The sequence below is a fragment of the Coregonus lavaretus genome (genome assembly GCF_964263955.1).
Source record: "Coregonus lavaretus genome assembly, chromosome: 6".
NCBI classification, from domain to species: Eukaryota; Metazoa; Chordata; class Actinopteri; order Salmoniformes; family Salmonidae; genus Coregonus; species Coregonus lavaretus.
The window spans coordinates 8,229,405-8,248,285 of NC_139993.1; the positions used below are offsets into that span (position 1 = coordinate 8,229,405).

Here is an 18,881-nt window from a genome sequence, read left to right on the forward strand (position 1 = left end):
TCTGAACATGAGGATGGAAATTACATTTAAATAAAGGACATAGTTTGTCCTTAATTTGATAACATTTTGATAATATATTGATTAACTAGTATTGGTTAACTTATAACCACAACATACCTCATATTTCAGTATGATATAATATGTAAGTGTGATTGGAAATTAATAATCTAATGGTTATGAAGTAATTTATAATTCTGTGGAGTATTATGTTTACACGGTGACCTTTCAGTTCTGCAATAATTAAATTACGTTTATTTTTAATCATGGCATATTACAATAAATTAATGAACGATGCCAGTAGATTATATTGCAGGGGCACAGGTTATTATTAAAGAGTAGAATGGTGATTTTCTATTCCTTCGCCTTAATGCTTGACAATGTCTGTGTATGTTGAGAATGTCACGACTTCCTCCGAAGCTGCCTCCTCCCTGGTTCGGGCAGGCTTCGGCTTTCGTCGTAACCGGCCTTCCAGCCACTGCCGCTCTTCAACTCATCATTCCATTTGTTTTGTCTTGTTTATTACACACATCTGGTTCATATCCCCTCATCAGTACCTGTATAAGTGTTCCCTCTGCCCCCTTGTCTTTGTGTGTGATTGTTTATTGTGGAGAGTAGTGAAGCTCGGTGGCGCTCCTTGTATTTGGTTTCGCCGGGATATTTTCCCGTGTGCCTTGTATTTTCCAGTGCGCAAAACAGGCGCAACAGGCGTAACTCTGTGGTTGCGGAATAAAGCCTATTATTCTGTGATTTACCCTCCTGCGCCTGACTCCTTCAACATCACCTCATCACAGAGAAGCTCTTTCAGTGGCCTATACATTTTCAATGAAAATGTTTGAATCAAGAGCCATGTGTCATAAATTAATCAGCTAATTTGGGAAATTTGGATTGTCGATTGTGTCAAGTTAAAATGACTGAGGATTATTATAGGCCTAAAGAGAAGTATGCAGTACAATATATTTTTGTTGCTCACTCTTCTATCTGACCTAGAAGAAGTCCCCAATTCTCAGGACAGTGCCCTGCCGTGGGTGCTGTCCTTCTGCATGATAATACAAAAATAATGTTTATTCTGGGAATATACTTTTCCATTACCTCTACACAGCTTTGGGTCAGCTTGCTGTGTAGGGGAATAATACAACATACATTACATTCAGTATACTACAAAATACTACTACCAGTGGTGTAAAGTACTTAAGTAAAAATACTGTAAAGTACTACTTAAGTAGTTTTTTGGGGTATCTTTACTTTACTATTTATAGTTTTGACAACTTTTACTTTTACTTCAATACATTCCTAAAGAAAATAATGTACTTACTTTTTACTCCATACATTTTCCCTGACACCCAAAAGTACTCGTTACATTTCGAATGCTTAGCAGGACAGGCAAATGGTCCAATTCACACATTAATCAAGAGAATATCTCTGGTCATCCCTACTGCCTATGATCTGACTTTCACTTTTACTTGAGTCATTTTCTATTAAGGTATCTTTACCTTTACTCAAGTATGACAATTGGGTACTTTACCCACCAGTGACTACTACTCAGTATTACTACAGCCAGTATTTTGGATGCAGACTATTCTCCACTTGTCCATGCACTCTATGATCTGCTTCCAAAGCAGTGGGAAATCCAAAAGCTCTTGTTGCATGCTGGGTAATATTCGGAGAGAGAAGGGGCCAAAGTCGGATCATCATCATAACCGGCTGACTCAACCTTAGCTAGTGTCTCTGTCAGAGCGAAACCACCTTGCTGTCTTGTTTTAAGTCTGACAAGTGTCCACTACTGAACCATGGGAATGAATGGTCAAGATCTTAAGGTATGCCGAAATGTTTATTGGTACACTGCCAACCAACCCGGATACAGGATACAATGAGACTAGCTAACGCAAGCAAGCAAGCTAGCGAGAGACGGGAGGACAACTTGATAGCTAGCTAACAGTTAGCTACAAATGTCAGAGCATTAGCAAGCTAGCTAGCATCACAACTACCTACAAAGCTAGCTAGTTACTTTGTCACTTCTGCCCTCGATATCGAATCTATGTAGAAATATATTTTCATAATAATTTAGCCTACTGCTAGCTAGCTATTCATTCGCATAGGCTACCAGGTTGTTGTTATTAGATTGCTAGCTACGACATTTGTGCTGGCTGGTGGTAGCTAGCTACACTGGCTACGTATCTAGGCTAACAGCCAGCCAGCCAGCTAGCTAGCTATCCCCCCTGCCCTCCCATCTGATGGAGAGCAAGGTGTATGCCAGCCATGGCCTGTTTTCCAATCTAGCCTAAGCCTGGCTGGCACGTATGGTAATTTAGCTGTTAGTATAATCAAACTAGTTAACTATCTGGTTGACGTTAGCTATTTGGCTAGCTAACTAATTTGCTTCCAGTTGCTAGCTAGCTACCTAACCTATCTTTGCTCGGCTAAAATGGAGCTAACTAATTGGTTGTGGGTTAAGTCGATAATCGGCAACAAATGATCATAGTTGCGTGTTATCTTTGTTTTGTTTACCCAGAGGTTTCCAGATAGTGGCTTGTCATCACCTGTCAGTTTTAGGCTTGTTGACAGACAGTCTAATTTGGTGAAAAAATGGTGAATGACTAACTAGCTGGACAGGACAGGGGGTAGGAGGACACCTGTTTCTGATGTGTCAATTAGTTAACAATGTTGTATTATAAACAGATTCATGTTGCATTATAAACATATAATGTTGCATTATAATATGTTGAATCATAAACATTCATACCACATACCATTATCATGCAATCATAGAGCCCATACAAAAGCAATAGGCAGTGTTATTTGTTGTGAATAGCCATTACAATAGCTATTGTATTTAATTCCATCTTGCTTTCTTAGACAGTATCAGAAGCCACTTCAAGTAGCCTAGAGATTTAACAATATTTCAAATGCTTTCCAAGGTTTCATGTCAAGACATACTAGGCCTAGGATATCTACTCAAGGCCTCACGGGCATTCATTTTCTGTTCTAAAACATTATGTCCAGATTTGTGTCCAGTTTTGACTCAGAACTGTACTTTCACCGCTCTAGTCTGGATGAGAGTAAAGCACAATTTAGGCTTAAGAGTGCATTGTGCAAGTTCAGCCTTGAGCATCCAAAAAGAACATCAATAGTTATTCTATTTCTATGCCCTATGTCTGGTTTAGTGATGAAATCAAAATTGTCAAGGAAATGGATCACACGTGGAGGCCACAACATGGCCTATGATCTAAGTCTAATATTTCAAAAGGAGGCATTCTACATATCTTGACAGGCCTATGTCAATTTACAAATACTACACGCACACAACCCTTAGGTCCATGCAAACACAAATTGGGTACAAAGTTAATTGGTTGAAGTAATTAGGCTAGTTTAAATAAACACAAACGATATTTGTACTGATAAAAGAAAGTGTAGCTCATTTTCAGTTCTCAGTTGCTACTATTTAGGTGGGTCATAAGAAATGAGCGTCAACATTGCCTTTCTGGCCTTTTCTACATCACAACACCACTTCACCATTATCACTTAATTACTGTCAATTTGAAAACAATCTGTCCACTCTTAGCCTGGAGAGCTTTGGTAATTTAATTTGGGTTAAGGCTGAAGCAACACACCAGACAAAGAAAACATCCTAGATCCTAGACTCCACCAGAGACCGCTTCTAGGTCTGTAGGCTAACACGTTGATGTTTTGTAAATTCTGACCTTTTAGTCCTCAAATCTTTTTAAAGAGGGAAATAGTGTACATTCTTGCATTTATGCGCCCTTCATTGTTTGGTCACACTGACTAGTGTCTTTCCCCTCCATAGGTGTAACCTCAAGGCATAGTGTGACTGCTTCAGGACCATGGAGCCGGACGTGATCCGCATGTACTCCTCCTCCCCACCCCCAATGGAGGACGGAGCTGAGGAAGAGGACGATGAGTTTGGGGACTTTGGGGGCTTCTCTGGAGTTCCGACCAGCGCCAGCTTCAATGAGTTTGACACCCCAGCGACCTTCAACCAGACCCCAGCCTTGGCCGCCACCTCACCACCCGAACTCCTCAACAATGGAGGGGTGGTTGGGTTGTCAAACCTCAGCTCAGGTCCCGTGGGAAGGGGTCCCGTGGTCGAGCGCTCCAACTCCAAGTCAAATGGTGTCGTGCCGGGTGGCTGCCAGTACGACAGTCCTTCGGAAAGAACTGTGAATGTGGAGGAGTTGAAAAAGCTTGCCGACCACACTCGAGACAATAATCATTCTACCTCCCTGGACATATCTGGGAGGGGTCAGACTGACCACATAGACAAGCCCGTTGATTGCAACGGTGGGGTCGCGGAGGTTCTGACCAACGGCTTTGCTACTTTTGAAATAGAGGGAAGCCCATCTTTGCAGAAATTGATCCACTCTAAAAAGAAAGGAACCACCACAGAGTGTGCAGACGACTGCCCTCCCAGCAGCCCCGAGGACGACTTTGCGGATTTTTCTGCTTTTTCTAACGCAGACGTTCAAGGACACTCCAGCGAGGTGACAAACCGCACGAGCGAGAACTTGGACAATCCCAACCGGGACGAACGGCTGGCAGAGGACACCTGCCAGCAACAGAGGCAGCAGGAACACTCTAATATAGAGCAGGGAATCAGCTCAGAGGACAACATCAGGGACACTCACATTACAACTGGATCCAACGACATCGCTGGCTCTGATTCTCTATCGCACCCTGCTGAGGCTCGAGACACTGACGAAGGCTTGAGCAAAGGGGGTGGGGGCTTTCATAGAGACACTGCTAACTCTGAACAAAGGAACGTAGAACCGGAATTTGCACACGAGCACTCTGCTCCTGAGGTGGTTATTAGTGAGGATTCTGCCCCAGAGGAGGTTTGTAGTGAGGACTCTGTCCCCAAGGTAGTTTGTATTGAGGACTCTACCCAAGAGGTGGTTTGTGGCGAGGACTCTGCCTCCAAGGCACTTTATGTTGACGAACCGGTCACCCAGAACGGTGTGGATTTGGAGCAGTCGGAAGAGGAGGGGGCAGAAGAAGAGGCAGGTGTCAGTGAAAACAGGGTTTTGCCCGATACAGACGATGAAGATGGGAATGGTGAGCAAGCAGACGAGAAGCCGGGGTCCGGAAACGAAACAGAAACAGAGACTGAAACGTCTTTCGGTCGACCGCTGTCCACGGACGCCCTTGAGGAGTACGGCGACATCAGCACGACGGGCTCGGTGCCCTCGCCGCCGCTCCAAGAGGAGACGGCCACGCCTGCTGACCACAGCCAACTGCCGGAGGACGACGATGGTGAAGACTTTGGTGACTTCGGGGACGTGGCCTCTTTTAGCGGACAGGGCTTTGCTGACTTTGACCAGCCAGAGTTGCAACTAGAGGAACAACCTGCACCTCTCACGCAGGGACTAGTGGACGACGACAAAGACTTTGGCGATTTCGATGCCCCCAACAGCCACATTGGTGGTGGGAAGGCAATTGAGGACGAAGATGGGGGGAAGTTTGCAGATTTTCCCGGCAGCGACAGTTTTGCCGACTTTAGCTCAGCTCCTGTTGGTGCCGACCCTGATGCAGATGCTGGTTGGAATGCCTTTGATGAGCCTGAACAGGGTCAAGGGGAGGGCGATTCCTGGGCTGCATTTGGAGAAGAGCCGACCACCGCTGCTCCTTTGGAAACGGGTGAAGACGACTGGCAGGAGAGTGAACCTGTAGCAGCCCCTCCACCCAGCAGCCATCAGATCAGTAGGAGAGACAGTCAACCGGTACGTTTTTCTGTGAAAGTTTGACCACTCAGGGTTTGAACTCGGTTCTCCTGCGCACCACAATAACATATTACGCTTCTGAGCTAAAGGCTCAGGGAGCCAATACAAGTTGTCAAGTCTCAGGCAAGATAACTCATCACGCGAGTGTGTTTCTGAACCACCTCTGTAGCGTTCAGAAATGTAGCATACTTGACAGGAAAGTAGTGGTGTTTAAAAACCCCTCTTACACTAATCAAAGGTGCCCTATTGAACGTTGTTATAATGCACTATCCAGGAACAGTATGCTCAATGACACTTTTAGGGGAATTCTGACGCTCTCATGACGTTTATCTCTAGAGTAGTAGAGAGCCGTACACCTGCCCTGCCTTAGGAATGTGACCAGGCAGGGAATTCCACCTTTTCAAGGACATACCATTTAGCAATGCCCCTTCTTGTCCTTGCTATTGGAGTCAGGCACTACAACTTATTGAGGATTTGAAATGTGTTGATTTAATCACGTCGGTGTCAGTCATTGTTAAATAGAATACAGCTTTATTGTCCATCGAGACAGACATTTATATTTGAGCTGTCTGTCTATTGTATTGTGCATCCCCTGTACAGCAATGCAGGCCAAACGCCAGCTGCCACACGTGATAACTGAAGATTTATTCAACCCGTATCTTATTCAACAATATTGCTAGTTATTACGTGTTTGTCGTACCACTGAACCAGTGTCTTATTCAACAATGTTGGTCGTTATCATGTGTTTGTTATACCAGGCAGGGCTGTGCAGTCGGCTGGAGAAGCTCTTTCAGGAAATGTTCCCCGACGCACCTGCCCCGCAGGTGGGGGAGGAGGTGGTACCCCTCAAAATCCTGCTGGAGCCTCCTGCGAGGTTACAGCAGGAAGTGCGTGAAATGAAGAGCAGTGTGCCAGACAATGGGTGAGAGAAATGCGCCCCTTTTAATTAGGGCTGGGACGATACCAGTATTGCAATATTTTTTCCATGGCAAAAAAGAAAACACAAAGCAAATCAAACTCTTTGATCCTTAAAAACCTGCTGTATGTAAAATATTGTGTACTATAGCTTGGAAAATAAATAAATGTGACTGGATGACAACATAATGGCGTTTGTTTCCAACATTAGGGCTGTTTTCCTAAAGAAGTTAAAACACTTCGTGTTTTGTTTCCTTGCCACGATGCTAACGAGTATTGCGATGCTAGTATCGTCCCGACCCTACTTTTAATCTCCTTACTATAAAGTTAGGCTAATATCCCATAACTACACACAATCTCATCAATACACAGAAAGACTCACCAGGTGTCAACTAATTTTTGGTCTGCTTTATCTTTTTTTATACAACAAAAATATACTGTTACTGTGTCTGTATACTATGCAGTCAAGACGTTTTTTTTTAACGTTCCTGCTTTGTCATCGTTGTCCATTGCTACAGGGTCGTGGGGGACGTGTTGTGGAGGCAACTGCTGGACATCCACGAGGCGTTTGGCCTGCGGCACCAGTGGGGCGGCTCGCACAGCAACAAGACACTACTCTGCTCCCTGGGCATCGACATTAGAAACATTGTGAGTTTTGCAGCCGGGTCACCAGTCATCACATTAGCTTTGTCCCAAATGGCACCCTATTCCCTATATAGTGCACTACTTTTGACCACTCTGGTCAGCCGTAGTGCACACTATAGGGAATAGGGTGCCATTTGGAACATGCCAGTCTCCCCCTTTCTGTGACCTTGTCCTTTTTTAAATTAATGGCTCTGTGAAAAAAACACTAACCGTGATTGTATTTCAGATGAATTGCGAGAATGTTTTGACTTCTCGTCTGTCTAATGGAATAAGGCTGTTTATAAGACTATTTGCAGAAGAGAGAGGAGGAATGATTGTGAAATGTGTTCTGTGTTTCCCCACAGCTGTTCACAGGTCAGAAGAAGCAGCCAGTGATAGTTCCCATGTATGCTGCCAGCCTGGTGAGTTAACTATTGGCTGCAAGGATGTATTGATCTCTCCCTAGTTCAAGATTAGGCCTTCAAACCACCCACTCACTCCCTCAATTGTTTTGCCCCTCTCGAAGAAACGGACCAAGAGACAAATGAACTCAAGGGTTATACAATTTTAAAAAACTGGGTGACATTTTTGTCAACTGGTTGCAAAACATTTTTCACTGACACATACAGTGCCAGTCAAAAGTTTGGACACACCTACTCATTCCAGGGTTTTTCTTTATTTTTACTATTTTCTACATTTGTAGAATAATAGTGAAGATATCAAAACTATGAAATAACACATGGAATCATGTAGTAACCAAAAAGTGTTAAACAAATCAAAATATATTTTATATTTGAGATTCTTCAAATAGCCACCCTTTGCCTTGATGGCAGCTTTGCACACTCTTGGCATTCTCTCAACCAGCTTCACCTGGAATGCTTTTCCAACAGTCTTGAAGGAGTTCCCACATATGCTGAGCACTTGTTGGCTGCTTTTCCTTCACTCTGCGGTCCGACTCATCCCAAACCATCTGAATTGGGTTGAGTTGGGGGATTGTGGAGGACATCTGATGCAGCACTCTATCATCACTCTCCTTCTTGGTCAAATAGCCCTTACACAGCCTGGAGGTGTGTTGGGTCATTGTCCTGTTGAAAAACAAATGATAGTCCCACTAAGCCCAAACCAGATGGGATGGCGTATAACTGCAGAATGCTGTGGTAGCCATGCTGGTTAAGTGTGCCTTGAATTCTAAATAAATCACAGACAGTGTCACCAGCAAAGCACCCCCACACCATAACACCTCCTCCTCCATGCTTTACGGTGGGAAATACACATGCGGAGATCATCCGTTCACCTGCACCGCGTCTCCCAAAGCCACTGCGGTTGGAACCAAAAATCTCCAATTTGGACTCCAGAGCAGAGGACAAGTTCCACCGGTCTAATGTCCATTGCTCGTGTTTCTTGGCCCAAGCAAGTCTCTTCTTATTATTGGTGTCCTTTTTTGCAGCAATTCGACCATGAAGGCCTGATTCACACAGTCTCCTCTGAACAGTTAATGTTGAGATGTGTCTGTTACTTGAACTCTGTGAAGCGTTTATTTGGGCTGCAATTTCTGAGGCTGGTAACTAATGAACTTATTCTCTGCAGCAGAGGTAACTCTGGGTCTTCCATTCCTGTGGCAGTCCTCATGAGAGCCAGTTTCATCATAGCGCTTGATGGTTTTTGCGACTGCACTTTAAGAAACTTTCAAAGTTCTTGACATTTTCCGTATTGACTGACCTTCATGTCTTAAAGTAATGATGAATTGTTGTTTTCTCTTTGCTTATTTGAGCTGTTCTTGCCATAATATGGACTTGGTCTTTTACCAAATAGGGCTATCCTCTGTATACCCACCCTACATTGTCACAACACAACTGATTGCCTCAAACACATTAAGAAGGAAAGAAATTCCACAAATTAACTTTTAAGAAGGCACACCTGTTAATTGAAATGCATTCCAGGTGACTATCTCGTGAAGCTGGTTGAGAGAATGCCAAGAGTGTGCAAAGCTGTCATCAAGGCTATTTGAATATTTTGATTTGTTTAACACTTTTTTTGGTTACTACATGATTCCATATGTGTTATTTCATAGTTTTGATTTCTTCACTATTATTCTACAATGTAAAAATAAAGAAAAACTCTTGAATGAGTAGGTGTGTCCAAACTGTTGACTGGTAGTGTATATCCTACAAATATATGATTGCAACATTCCGGGAACCTTCCCAAAATTCCCAGGTTTTAACCAGAATTTTTCAACCCTATACACATACCAGTATTTAGTACGTTTAGGATGTAACCCTGCCTCTCTGTTACCTAGGGCATGCTGGAACCCACCAAAGAGCCAGTAAAACCCATATCAGCGGCAGAGATGATCGCGTCCATAGCACAACAAGCACCTCCAGTGGCCCCAGCAGAGATCATAAGCACTAGTCCACCATACACAGCCCAGGTTGGGACTCCTAAATTGAATCACTATGGTCCTTTTGGGGCACAGTGTTTTGCATTGTATGTTTTTTCAGGCCTTTTAGATGCATTTCAGGCCTTTTTAGATGCATTTCAGGCCTTTTTATATGCATTTCAGGCCTTTTAGATGCATTTCTTCTCATCAGTAGTCAAATGAGTATATACCAGGGCTCTCCAACCCTGATCCTGGAGAGCTACCATCCTGTAGCTTTTCACTCCAACCCTACTCTAGCACACCTGATTCTAATAATTAGCTGGTTGATCAGCAGAACCAGGTTAGTTACAACTGGGGTTGGAGCGAAAATCTAGAGGAGGGTTGCTCTCCAGGAACAGGGTTGGAGACCCCTGGTGGTATATACTGTATTGCAGAGGAGGCTGGTGGGAGGAGCTATAGGAGGACGGGCTCATTGTTATGACTGGAATGGAATAAATGGAACCGTGTCAAACATATGGAAACCACATGTTTGACTCTGTTCCATTTATTCCATTCCAGCCATTACAATGAGCCCGTCCTCCTATAGTTCCTCCCACCAGCCTCCACTGCTGTATTGGCTGTAAGGCCAATTGTCACAACTGTATACAATGAATAGAGAGAGTGTGTTTATATATATGTGTTCTACGGTAATTGGTCTAATGTAGAACCTGAGGTGCTTTTCAAATAAGTTGGCCAAATGATTTGGCTGAGAATACTAAGGTTGAGTTCCTGCCCCACAAGATGTGCAGGCATTGCATCAACCAATGGTATCGTGCCACGTCATCGACTGTGCAGCCGGGCATCAGATGGCTCTGTCATATGGGTCGCGTTCCCCTGCTCAGACGGTGCATGCATCATCCAATGGTTTTGTGCCACATCTTCGACTGTATCATCGACTGACAGATTGCTGTAACATATGATGTTGGTTAGCTGGTACCTAAAATACCTATCTAGGCGTTGTAATATTGGGCAGGCGTCAGCAACGCCTGGGCAGAGGAACGCGCCCATGAAGTGGTAAGCTGATATGTTAAATACCTATCCAGGCGTTGTAAGATATGGCATCGGTCTGCTATGTAGTCTGGTAGGAACTCACCCTTAGACTGCTGAGTTGTTATAAGGGTAGAAGCCAGTGGAGGCTGCTGAGGGGAGGACGGCTCATATTAATGACTGGAGCGGAATCAGTGGAATGGCATCAAACCAAGTGTTTGATGTATTTGGTACCATTCCACTGATTCCGCTCCAGCCAGTACCACGTGCCCGTCATCCCCAATTAAGGTGCCCCCAACCTGTGGTAGAAGCAGTCCATTAGCAGGCTTCCTGACCACCTGCATAGGCGAATCACCTGTTGACAAAGCTGTTTGCTTTTACTGAGTGTCTCCACCCTCTTCTGAGCCTGTTTGTTCCTCCTCACCAGGAAGTGCTCCCGCCCGTCCAGTTTGACTGGAGCAGCAGTGGCCTTACTAACCCCCTGGACGGTAGGTCCCTCCCCCAAACCACCTGCTGAGATATGAACCGTTGTCCCCATTGGCTCTATCCAGAGCTAACCTATTCTTTTTTTTCCACCACTCAAACTGTTTTGTCCAAACACACAAGCAGCCTAGTCCTGTTTTTGCCTGTTGTCTTCCATTAACTTCCATTGGACAACATCATCTGATGTTTACTTCATCAACCATTGGTCATTACATGTTATAGTTTTACACAGAGGTTTTGTTGTAAGGACTATAGTAGACAGAAAATTCAATCCACATGCTCCAAGATTTTGTGTATTTCATTGCCATATTGGACCATTTCTGATTTCAGTTGTCATATCCAGATGCATAAACATATTTATCTCATCAAGTCTTTTCCTTATGCCTTTGTTGTTAGCAACAAATCCAATTATTTTGCAGTTTAGCTAAAATATCTGTATGGTTCATGCTACAAAGCCATGATGGCCATTCATACTTCAAAATGTCAAAGCAAATTTTTCATTAACCTGTAGATAGAATCTCACAATATTTTCTCATTAACACAGCTACGTCAGTTAGCTTGCCCTGGGTCATGTTCATTAGACATCAAACGGAATAAAACAAAGGGACTACCTGGACTTAAAAAACTCGTAATTTTCCGTTGCAAAATGTTTTCAAACGTTTCGTGCCTACTGAACACGACCCCTGTGCTCTTTCTTTGTAACTAATAACAATGACCAGATCAGCTGCATGTCTTTAAGTGCGTCTCTTTCCTGACTTCTTCTCTGTTATAACCCGCTGCCGCCTCGGTCTGCCTGTCCGCTATGTTGAATGTCAAGCGAGCGGAGGCTCGTCTCTGCTCAACCTCGATTTCTTTGGGCCCGTGGAGGACTCTGGCTCTAGCAGCTCCACCTCCATCCCAGGTCAGCACAGGAAACTCCAACCCCCTGACTGCCAGACTCTTTTTCATACATTTGTCTGAATCCCAAATGGACTGTTTGCCCCTACACCCTATGCAGAGACCGTAGAGGATTGGATAGGGGTAAACAATACAGTGATAATTCCACCTATCTAATCAGAAGGCAAGGTGGACCTACTACCATATATGGCTTACACCCATTGAATCCTCTGAGATCTTCACAAGGTGTAGAGGTCTAGGAGTCAATTTGGGATAAGGCCTTATTCTTTCCCCGATTCCTCGTGTCCTCTCACCTCTCTGTCAAAATGCACTGGGGGAGGTCAGAGAGGAGGAAGCTTGGATCTTCTCCTCCAATAAGTGTTGGGAAAGAGGCGAGGATGGAGGGATGACGTGAGGAATCGAGGAATGACGATTGTGAAAGAGCCTCTGCCATACTCAGTTTCCTCTTCTACTACCATGTGTTTTAGATTTCTTCTTGTCTTTGCTTAGATACTGACCTCACTTAATCAAGGTCTTCTTTTTTGTATGTGTTAATATTACCAACTGAATCAAACCCTGAATCAGAATATCTCCCAAAATATTTGGGAATTGGCTACACTTAAGTGTAATAAAGTGCCCCCCCCCCCCCCCTTGTTTTGAGTGGAATAGTAGACCGTGTATGTGTCTCGAATAGCTCCCTATTTGGGATGCATCCAATATAATGTGTTTGTGTGGTTAGGTGTGGACCCGGAGCTGTATGAGCTAACCACCGCTAAACTGGACCCCAGTGGCTCTGGGAGCCGTGTGGCTGACGCCTTCGCCCGCCTTATGTCTACTATGGAGAAGACCAGCACCTCGACCAGGTTGGTCTATTACTGCACCTCGACCAAGTTGTTCTATTACAGCACCTCTACCAGGTTGGTCCATTACTGCACCTCGACCAGGTTGGTCTATTACTGCACCTCGACCAGGTTGGTCTATTACAGCACCTCGACCAGGTTGGTCTATTACAGCACCTCGACCAGGTTGGTCTATTACTGCACCTCGACCAGGTTGGTCTCCTACAGCACCTCGAACAGGTTGGTCTATTACTGCACCTCGACCAGGTTGGTCTATTACTGCACCTCGACCAGGTTGGTCTATTACTGCACCTCGACCAGGTTGGTCTATTACTGCACCTCGACCAGGTTGGTCTATTACTGCACCTCGACCAGGTTGGTCTATTACAGCACCTCGACCAGGTTGGTCTATTACTGCACCTCGACCAGGTTGGTATATTACTGCACCTCGACCAGGTTGGTCTATTACAGCACCTCGACCAGGTTGGTCTATTACAGCACCTCGACCAGGTTGGTCTATTACAGCACCTCGACCAGGTTGGTATATTACTGCACCTCGACCAGGTTGGTCTATTACAGCACCTCGACCAGGTTGGTCTATTACTGCACCTCGACCAGGTTGGTCTATTACTGCACCTCGACCAGGTTGGTCTATTACTGCACCTCGACCAGGTTGGTCTATTACTGCACCTCGACCAGGTTGGTCTATTACTGCACCTCGACCAGGTTGGTCTATTACTGCACCTCGACCAGGTTGGTCTATTGCTGCACCTCGACCAGGTTGGTCTATTACAGCACCTCGACCAGGTTGGTCTATTACAGCACCTCGACCAGGTTGGTCTATTACTGCACCTCGACCAGGTTGGTATATTACTGCACCTCGACCAGGTTGGTCTATTACAGCACCTCGACCAGGTTGGTCTATTACTGCACCTCGACCAGGTTGGTATATTACTGCACCTCGACCAGGTTGGTCTATTACTGCACCTCGACCAGGTTGGTCTATTACAGCACCTCGACCAGGTTGGTCTATTACTGCACCTCGACCAGGTTGGTATATTACTGCACCTCGACCAGGTTGGTCTATTACTGCACCTCGACCAGGTTGGTCTATTACAGCACCTCGACCAGGTTGGTCTATTACAGCACCTCGACCAGGTTGGTCTATTACTGCACCTCGACCAGGTTGGTCTATTACTGCACCTCGACCAGGTTGGTCTATTACAGCACCTCGACCAGGTTGGTCTATTACTGCACCTCGACCAGGTTGGTATATTACTGCACCTCGACCAGGTTGGTCTATTACAGCACCTCGACCAGGTTGGTCTATTACTGCACCTCGACCAGGTTGGTCTATTACTGCACCTCGACCAGGTTGGTCTATTACAGCACCTCGACCAGGTTGGTCTATTACAGCACCTCGACCAGGTTGGTATATTACTGCACCTCGACCAGGTTGGTCTATTACTGCACCTCGACCAGGTTGGTCTATTACAGCACCTCGACCAGGTTGGTCTATTACTGCACCTCGACCAGGTTGGTCTATTACTGCACCTCGACCAGGTTGGTATATTACTGCACCTCGACCAGGTTGGTCTATTACTGCACCTCGACCAGGTTGGTCTATTACTGCACCTCGACCAGGTTGGTCTATTACTGCACCTCGACCAGGTTGGTCTATTACTGCACCTCGACCAGGTTGGTCTATTACAGCACCTCGACCAGGTTGGTCTATTACTGCACCTCGACCAGGTTGGTATATTACAGCACCTCGACCAGGTTGGTCTATTACTGCACCTCAAAAATGTATGCATGCAGGGCCATGCACAGACCTTTCAGGGGGAAGGTGCTCAAAATGAATTTTATAATTCATATATAAATCATATCCCAAACATGAAATCAAATGAAATTGTATTTGTCACATGCACCGAATACAACTGGTGCAGACTTTACAGTGAAATGTTTGCTTACGAGCCCTTCCCAACGATGTAGAGTTCAAAAAATAAAATAGTAACACGAGGAAAAAAAAAACACAAGAATGGAGCTATATACAGTGTACCAGTACCAGATCAATGTGCAGTAATTGGGTAAGCAATGATGCTATAAAGGGGATAAGGGTCATATATTTGCCGTCAGTTAGAGCTAATACTTTTAAGTCAAACGTTACTTAGTTAAATTGCGAACAGACATAAACAACCACTGGTATTTATAGACATGCATGGCTGGAATTATTTTAACCACATTCTAGTTGTGACCCTTTGGAACAGTTGGTCCATTAGAGGGAGACAGATTTTCTAATGTCACTGTCGGAGCCCCTTACATCAGCATGCAGACAGGATGTAATAATAATATGCCATTTAGCAGACGCCTTTATCCAAAGCGACTTACAGTCATGTGCGCATACATTTTTACGTATGGGTGGTCCCGGGGATCGAACCCACTACCCTGGCGTTACAAGCGCCGTGCTCTACCAGCTGAGCTACAGAGGACCAGGATGTATATGGGAACGAAATAAACACATCTGTAGTAGCTTGCTACATCTTGGCTCTTACATCTTGGCTCTTTTTCAATTCTCTTTTCTTGATTCCTCGTGTCCCCCTTTTCTCCCCTCTGACCTTCTCCAATGCATCTTGAGAAGGAGGTGAGGAAAGAGGGCACAAGGAATCGAGGAAAGAGACATGAGAAAGAGGCGAAGCCCATGTGAATCTGACTGTGGCACATTCATTTAGTGAAGGATGAATGGATGTGTCCCAAATGGCACCCTATTCCCTATGCACCTTGGTCAAAGGTAGTGCACCACAAAGGGAATATGGTGCCATTTCGGATGCATCCCATGTGTGTGTATTCTCAAATAAAAATGGTGTCCCTCTCCTTCTCTCGGATTCTGCAGAAAGCCCCGGAAAGAGGAGAACTTAAGTGAGGAGGCGTTGAAGGTGATTGCAGGGCTACCAGACCTGTCCTTCATGCAGGCCAAGGTGCTGATGTTCCCCACCACGCTGACCCCCCTGGGCAGCTCCTCTGACCCCACACCCGACTGATCCACCACCCCCCTCCATTAATGCCCTTCTCCTCCTTAACACTGTCTGTCATTCTATCACTATATCATGAAGTTATCATTTTTGCTTCCATGCCATCATTGTTTTGTTATTTTCTCCCTTTTTATGTTTTGTTATTTTCCGTTGTAATCTTTTTAATCAAGTGAAGCATTTACTGATTGTCCTTGTGAGTGGAGAATGGTTAGTCAGACCTGGACTAGGCTAAGCCTGTAAAGCGAGCTTTGTCAATAGAACAAGAGAACATATTAAAATAGTTTGTTTAATTTATAGATCAAGGTCCTAGAGAGAGGCCGTTTGTTTATAATAGGAGAATCAATGTGTACATAATCAGGGACAAATTGCGTTGTTTTTTGAAGGTGGTTTTTACGTTTCTCATTGTGGTGGGCGTGTCAATTTTTGTCTTTGTGAGGAAATGAAACACTGGTTGAACCTCTTCAAAGCGAGGCTCGAATAAAGTGAAGTGGGATATACACTGAGTGTTCAAACCATTAGGAACACCTTCCTAATATTGAGTTGCTCCTCCTTTTTCCCTCAGAACAGCCTCAATTCGTTGGGGCATGGACTCTACAAGGTGTCGAAAGCGTTCCACAGGGATGCTGGCCCATGTTGACTCCAATGCTTCCCACAGTTGTCAAGTTGGCTGGCACACATATAAACAATCCGTCTCAATTGTCTCCAGGCTTAAAAATCCTCCTTTAACATGTCTCCTCCCCTTCATCTACACTAATTGAAGTGGATTTAACAAGTGACATCAATAAGGGATCATAGCTTTCACCTGGTCAGTCTGTCATGGAAAGAGCAGGTGTTCCTAATGTTTTGTTCACTCAGTTTGACTATACAACAAATATTATATATATATATAAATGACTTGAAACCACACTGCCTGCAAAATCCAGCTGAATGTTTTTTTCCCTGTTGTGTTGATGGCCTTAGTTTTTTTCTTTAGTCCTTTTACATAGGGCCTAGATTTTATCCTTAACTTGATTTCTTAACCCATGGCAAAAAATGCGCTGTTAATGTATACTCGTTCGTTAAGTCCGATTTAACTGTAGCTTGTCTTTCTTATGTCTCCCATCGGTGCAGTCCATCAACAGCCATGAAAATGGCGGTATGTCACAGACAACTGCGTTTTGTGTTGAATTCAATTCTTTTAACGTTTTTTTTTCTTCTGTTTTGGGTTCGGGTGGTAAAAAGAGGGGGATCATGTTTTATTGGTTTAAACCACTAACAGGTTGGAATGATTATATCAGTATCATATCAGTATAGCTGGTCTGAGTGAAGGTCGGCCTACATTAAAGGAATAAGGGACCAATTTCTGCTTCCATGTGTCTGGTTATACACACCTTTATGAAGTGCTTTTTTTTAGTTTTGCTGTCATTCTCGACCTATTTCTTTGTGATTTGTTTTGTTGTACCACTGTCAACCTGTTCCCAGGAGGATTTTGCACATTGTAAAGATGAAATGGATGTAATCATAGTTCACTGTGGCTTTAGACTATGTACAGTAAAACTATGGACTGTAAAATGTATGGGGAAAATTCCTATGGAAAAAATGAATAACTTGAAGAGCCTGTAAAAAGGTTAACATGCATGCCCGGGTTCTTTTCAGACTTTAAGTGTGTAAATTTACTTTTAGTGTACACAAGAAATTAAAATAATTTAAGAGAAAAAGTGCTCAATGGTCCTTCATGCTCCATTACTCCTCCCAACAGGGAACGAACAATTAATTCATATCCATACAAACTTGCCTTTTGTGCATTTTGTATTTAATTCCCTAAAACTCTTCTCTATTGAGTGGGCCTCATTTAAAACCAGGCCTAGAGAAACAATGTTCAAATGCTGTTTTAATTCATAGCCATTGGTCACAGTAGTGCTGAAAGGGGAAGTATGGGTAGCTGTGTGGTCTTATAAAGAGGACACAACACACTGGACTTGGGGCCAGGACTCCAGCCAGCTTGACCAGCAAACAATCATTCAACTTGTTTTATACAGGTAGTTTAGTCAGACTACCGAAAAGCCAATGCTTGGTATGTCTAGGGGTCCAAGGACTGCCCAAAATGTCCATAACCTGTGTACAGAAGACGTGCAAGTAAGAGTAAGCATGGACAGGTATGTACCCTGAGGCAGGTAGCTTAGCAGCTGAGCCACACAAAGGAGGTGTGGCAAGGAGGCTATCGAGGTGAGGACAGTCTTTCGTTTCCCTACTAACGAAATCACACACTCCTCAAACTACATCGGTTTCCGGGTCACGGAGGACAGACTTTTGCCCAAACGAGAGAACCCCAAGGAAATGGCAGACTAGGCATGCACTTCTCCCGAGTGGCGCAGTGGTCTAAGGCACTGCATCGCAGTGCTAGCTGTGCCACTAGAGATCCTGGTTCGAATCCAGGCTCTGTCGTAGCTGGCCGCGACTGGGAGACCCACGGGGCGGCGCACAATTGGCCCAGCGTTGTCCAGGGTAGGGGAGGGAATGGCCGGCAGGGATGTAGCTCAGTTGGTAGAGCATGGCGTTTGCAACGCCAGGGTTGTGGGTTTGATTCCCACGGGGTATGAAAAAAATTATGTATGCACTCACTAACACTTGTAAGTCGCTCTGGATAAGAGCGTCTGCTAAATGACTAAAAAAAAAAAAAGTAGTCCCGACTGTGGTATACCAGCACAGGCCACTAGTAGTCATGATGGGCACATTTTAGAGCAAAGGTATTTAGCTCTTACATTTTAGTCATTTAGCAGACGCTCTTATCCAGAGCGACTTACAGGAGCAATTAGGGTTAAGTGCCTTGCTCAAGGGCACAGACAGATTTTCACCTAGTCTGCTCAGGGATTAAAACCAGCGTCCTTTCGGTTACTGGCACAACGCTCTTAACCACTAAGCTACCTGCCGCCCTCTTACCGTACCTGCTGGTTCTGTGCTACCTGAAAATTAATTGCACACACCTGTTGTCCCAGATCGA

General features: G+C 44.6%; 1 protein-coding gene across 2 annotated transcripts; it reads left to right on the forward strand.

The window, feature by feature from the left end:
- The first annotated feature begins 1,696 nt into the window (after nt 1-1,696).
- On the forward strand, nt 1,697-17,591 carry LOC311130475 (aftiphilin-like). 2 transcript variants are annotated; one of them, XM_084163211.1, is made up of 10 exons: nt 1,697-1,814; nt 3,803-5,732; nt 6,491-6,654; nt 7,166-7,295; nt 7,637-7,693; nt 9,568-9,699; nt 11,102-11,162; nt 11,975-12,058; nt 12,773-12,896; nt 15,763-17,591. In XM_084163211.1, exons 2-10 carry the CDS (start codon nt 3,840-3,842, stop codon nt 15,908-15,910), a joined length of 2,793 nt encoding a protein of 930 aa, XP_084019337.1. In that variant the 5' UTR covers nt 1,697-1,814; nt 3,803-3,839; the 3' UTR covers nt 15,911-17,591. The 2 variants fall into 2 exon arrangements, with proteins under 2 accessions (XP_084019337.1, XP_084019338.1); XM_084163212.1 differs by lacking the exon at nt 11,975-12,058.
- Nucleotides 17,592-18,881: the final 1,290 nt, after the last annotated feature.